The sequence below is a fragment of the Austrofundulus limnaeus genome, unplaced genomic scaffold (genome assembly GCF_001266775.1).
Source record: "Austrofundulus limnaeus strain Quisiro unplaced genomic scaffold, Austrofundulus_limnaeus-1.0 Scaffold983, whole genome shotgun sequence".
In the NCBI taxonomy this organism is placed as follows: Eukaryota; Metazoa; Chordata; class Actinopteri; order Cyprinodontiformes; family Rivulidae; genus Austrofundulus; species Austrofundulus limnaeus.
The window spans coordinates 126,203-130,788 of record NW_013953385.1 but is presented as its reverse complement, the minus strand read 5'-3'; the positions used below and the strand labels follow the sequence as shown (position 1 = coordinate 130,788).

General features: G+C 39.3%; 1 protein-coding gene across 1 annotated transcript in view; it reads left to right on the top strand.

The window, feature by feature from the left end:
* Positions 1-4,586, top strand: part of LOC106533619 (sodium channel protein type 2 subunit alpha) — a gene marked incomplete at its 5' end in the record, with an annotated part of 94,255 nt that overhangs the window by 688 nt on the left and 88,981 nt on the right. The window contains 2 exon segments of the mRNA XM_014029990.1: positions 2,905-3,023; positions 3,187-3,276. Of these exon segments, the coding sequence (XP_013885444.1) occupies positions 2,905-3,023; positions 3,187-3,276 (209 nt within the window).

The following is a 4,586-nucleotide window of genomic DNA, read 5'->3' as shown; positions in this document are numbered from 1 at the left end:
CATGATATAAAACTCAAAAAAGTTGATTTTACATGATATTGCCCCTTTAAAAAAAACATCCAGGAAGAGGAGTGAAAGTTATTCTAACAAACTTGTGTTGAAGCAGAACAGCTCAATTTACGCTGTTTTTTTTTTTTTTTTTTTTTTTGTTGGCCAGAAGCAAAAACTATATGAACAGATACAAAGATATAAAGCTGGTAAAAATCTGAATTAGATCGACAGATTAAAGGAAAGCCTACGTTTGGATGTAGCCTGAAGTCAGAGTTCAGGCTAACTAGGGATGGGTACCGAATTTGATACTTTTTTATGTAAAGACCGAATTCTGTCGGTACTACTGAGTATCTATTCACGTAACATCAAACGGTACCGTGCTTCAGTACCTAAACACATCATTGCGACCAGTTTGGCTTAAGAGTGGTGAGTTTTAATAATAATAATAATGAATTTAATTTGTACCACACTTTTCATTAACAAAAATCCCAAAGTGCTACAAAAAGAACCAGCCACACAGAACGCCCGACCTCCCATGGTCCTTAATTTAGTCCGTGGAAGGTGGAGCAGGTTACTGTTCTGTGATCGGAGGGAGCGGATGATGAAAATGAGACAACAAGGTCCTTCAGATAATCTGGTGCAGTTCCGTATAAACATTGATGGGTAATAAGAGCAGTCTTATATTGAATTCTGTAGGTGACAGGAAGCCAGTGGAGGCTATGGCGAATGGGMGTAATGTGTTCAGATTTACAAGCTCTCAATAAAATCCTGGCAGCTCTGTTTGGAATGTATTGAAGTTTCTGAAGGTTTTTGCCAGGGATTCRGATAAACAGAGAGTTACAGTAGTCGAGTCTGGAGGAGACAAAGGCATGGAAGAGTGTCTCTGCATCAGCAAAAGTGAGAGATGGGCAAAGTTTGGAGATATTACGTAGATGGAAAAAAAAAGGTTTTAAACAGATGCTTGATGTGATTTTCAAATGTAAGATGAGAGTCCATTCTCACCCCAAGGTTAATACCAGAGGTGGAGAGGGGGATGTCTTGACCAGAGAAGGAAATAACTGTTATAGTTGAAGTTTGAACCTGATGAGGGGTGCCGATCAGTATGGCCTCGGTTTTGGAGCAGTTTAATTGAAGAAAGTTCTGGCTCATCCATGCCCTTCTCTCCTCCAGGCAGGTAGTGAGGGCAGTGAGTGAAGATGGAGATGACAGTGGTGTTGATGATGCTCCAGTCCTGATGTACAGCTGTGCATCATCAGCATAACAGTGAAAAGAAATGTTGTGATGATTAACGGTTTGACCTAAAGTTTTCCATGCTTCTCCTGAACGCAGCATCGCACAAAAGCGTAATGACGTCAACAGCCACTGGTTCAGACTGTAAACAGAGGTAGAGCTCAGTCTGAACGCAGCTTGAAAGCCTCACAGCTCCTGGAGTAAAACTCACCGAACAGACCGCCTCTGAATTATCTGGTGGATTAATTATCTTGTGAACATGACGTTCACTTGCTCAAAGTAACTTTATTTATTTCATCCACCATTAAACAGAGACCAGCAGAGAAAAACAACAGAAGCACTTCCCGACAGTCTGAACACGTCTGACCTAAAGAGCACAAGCAGRCAACTTTGCATTGGACGTGTTCTGGATGCTCAAAACGTAGTGTTGAAGTAACCAGTTTTATAATCAAATATATGCTTTGTTTACATATCAGTGTTATGACCAAACTTAGGTATTGTTCAGTTTTATAATTGGATTTAGGTATTGTTCACTCTTAAAGTTCTATTAACATTAGTATTGTTCACTTTTGCATGAAGTTTGTTCAGCGGTATTTTGTGTTAAGCAGCTGAAGTTTTACACATTTTATTCATTTATTGTTGTATGGACGAGCTGAGTGTCCTCCCCGTGAGCTGCTGGAGTGGAGCAGGTTCTGACAAGCAGAAGATGAGTTGCAGACGGGCTGAGGGAGTCTAAGGGAGTGGACGGTTGGGTCCAGTTGAAGCCGCATTCCTGAGAGAGCTCTGTGTGTGAGTGTGGAAGAGGAGAATAAAGACAGGGTTGTTCTTCTCATCAAACAGACGACATCTTACCAGCAGAGAAGCTGAGTGCACCTGATTTCAGGTTGTCTTGTTGTCTCTTTAAATGCGCATTTAAAGCTTTTGAATAATCTTGTATTTTGCATTTTGCTTAACCTTTTACAATTACATTTAATAAAGGAGGGTTTGAACTTTTAAGTACTTGTATGATATTTTTCACCTCGGTAATAGGTCAACTCAGAGGAGAGGAAAACGAACTCGGGCGGAGAGAGTAAGTTCGTGGTTGTTCGCACAACAGTAGCTTGAATACATTTTATTTATTTTAACTCCATCCTCTTTTGTTTATTTGATTTAAAATTATTTGCCTTCCATGGACCTCCATCACACATTTTTCTAGTGGGGAAATGACATTTTGAAATGAAGTTTTCACCTTAAAGAAATAAGTTACACAACTGATGTTACAAAACAAAGAGTTGGATGTTGTCTTGATATTTGTTAATTTAATATATTAAGGAATATATTAAATAAAAATAAATAAATAAAAGTTTATTATTGAAAAAACAACACACATAAAGTACTGAAAAATGGTATCGTTAAGTACCGGTATCGATTCCCAGGTACCGGATATTGGTACCGAATCYATTCAAACGTCAAAGGTACCCATCCCTAAGGCTACCAGAGATGCTGAAGGCTAAGCTGAGCTGTACCAATGCAACTATCCTGAAGTTGGACTCAAAATAAAAACACAAATTTTAACGAGTCATTTGTTATTTTAGTTCAGACCTCTGCTAGTGTAGCTCATCAGCTATAAGCTAAAACGCTGAAATTTTGTTGTACCTTTGTTTTTTTTACCACTTTAACCTTTTCCCTCTGATTGTCTTTCAGACCTTCATAGTATTGAATCGCGGGAAGGCAATCTTCCGTTTCAATGCCACTTCTGCCTTGTACATCCTAAACCCCTTCAACCCTCTAAGAAGATTAGCTATTAAAGTTTTAGTGCACTCATATCCTTTTAGACTTTTTGACGGAGGATTAAAGAATTTATCAGACAAAAGAAGGAATTACAARGAGCCACCAGTGAAGACTTAATTTGTCTTTTTCTGTGATAATCCAGTGTTTAATATGACCTGTTCTACTGTATGTTTTGTGCCTTAACTCTGTTCCTACGATGTTCAGCATGTTGATCATGTTCACCATCCTGACCAACTGTGCTTTTATGACCCTGAGTAATCCCCCGGAATGGGCCAAGAATGTAGAGTAAGTACCAGCAATGTCTCTTTTCTCATCTTTCCACTGAAACGGTTAAATCTGAACACAACAAGCATCAATAATGTCACTGTGTGAAACTGTGTGTTCATAATGTGATGTGTTGGACAAATACAGTGAACTGATGACAGTTTTGCTAACACAGTCATGACAAATAAAAAGTAGAATTGAAAAAAAAAACWGCTAAATTTGTCTGGCCCAGGTCTGGCCCACATAATGCACCAACACTTGGCCCAGATAAGGCGAAGAGTGACGGCCCACTGGTGGTGCAGATGTTTGCTAGAGGTGGTCCATGCAAGAACTAGCATAAACCAAATTAGAACTGGGCCAGTTGTGGCCAGATCTGGTCCCCACCTGTTTGCTATGTGGGTGCTGTCGAAACACTCTACACAAAAAACATGGCTGCTTCAGAAAAACACACAGAAGTAAATAAAATCCAATCAGTTGCGTGAAAAGAAAAATCTACAGAGCTGCTCTAGACATGAGGTGCAGGTACGGCAAGCAGTTGCATCATTTAACTCTGAAAAACAAGTCTTTAGTATATGTATTCAAGGTCCTAGATATAAGCTTTATTTTCTCATTATTTTATTTTATTTTTCTTAGACATACCTTATAGAAGTTTATAAAACAGAGATCTTTTGTGATCTTTGTGTATCTTTTATTGTATAGTGAATCAGTGAATCAGTGCTGTACTGAACCAGAGGTGCAGTCATGAAGTGGATGTACCATTTCACCTCCAGTGCATTGCTTTTCACATTGAATTCTATGGTTGTTTACAGACACAAATTAAAAGAAATATTCAAAGAATAATAATTCTACCAGAATGTAATGCAAAAATTTAAAGCTTTAAAAAAAATTTTAATTTTGTGAACTTTCTACAAAATCTTAGAGATTGCAGTCTTGAGGGTTAACTTGAATAACTTGGTACATCAACGAAATGTTGATGGGGCTGGCGGGGCCTGTGGTCGTAGCTGGGTGGGTYGTTCTCGTTGCGCAGGTGGTCTTGGGGGCTCGGTGCTTGGGGTCTCTCTCAGGGTCTGTGGCTCTGGTTCCCCTTATGTTTTCCTTGGGTCTTGGGGGTCGAGTCTGTGGTCCTCCACAGCCACTATTTAATATTCCACTAGAGAAATCTTGTGTTTATATGTTCACAACCGCACAAAAATAGACATTTGGATCCTGGGGTTTCTGACATCACTGGATGTATAAATGTGTATGTAGGTATGTATGTGTGTGTATATGTGAATGCTTGTATGTGTATGTGCCTGATTGTGTGTGATGCTCAAATGTCGGGTGTGGTGTCC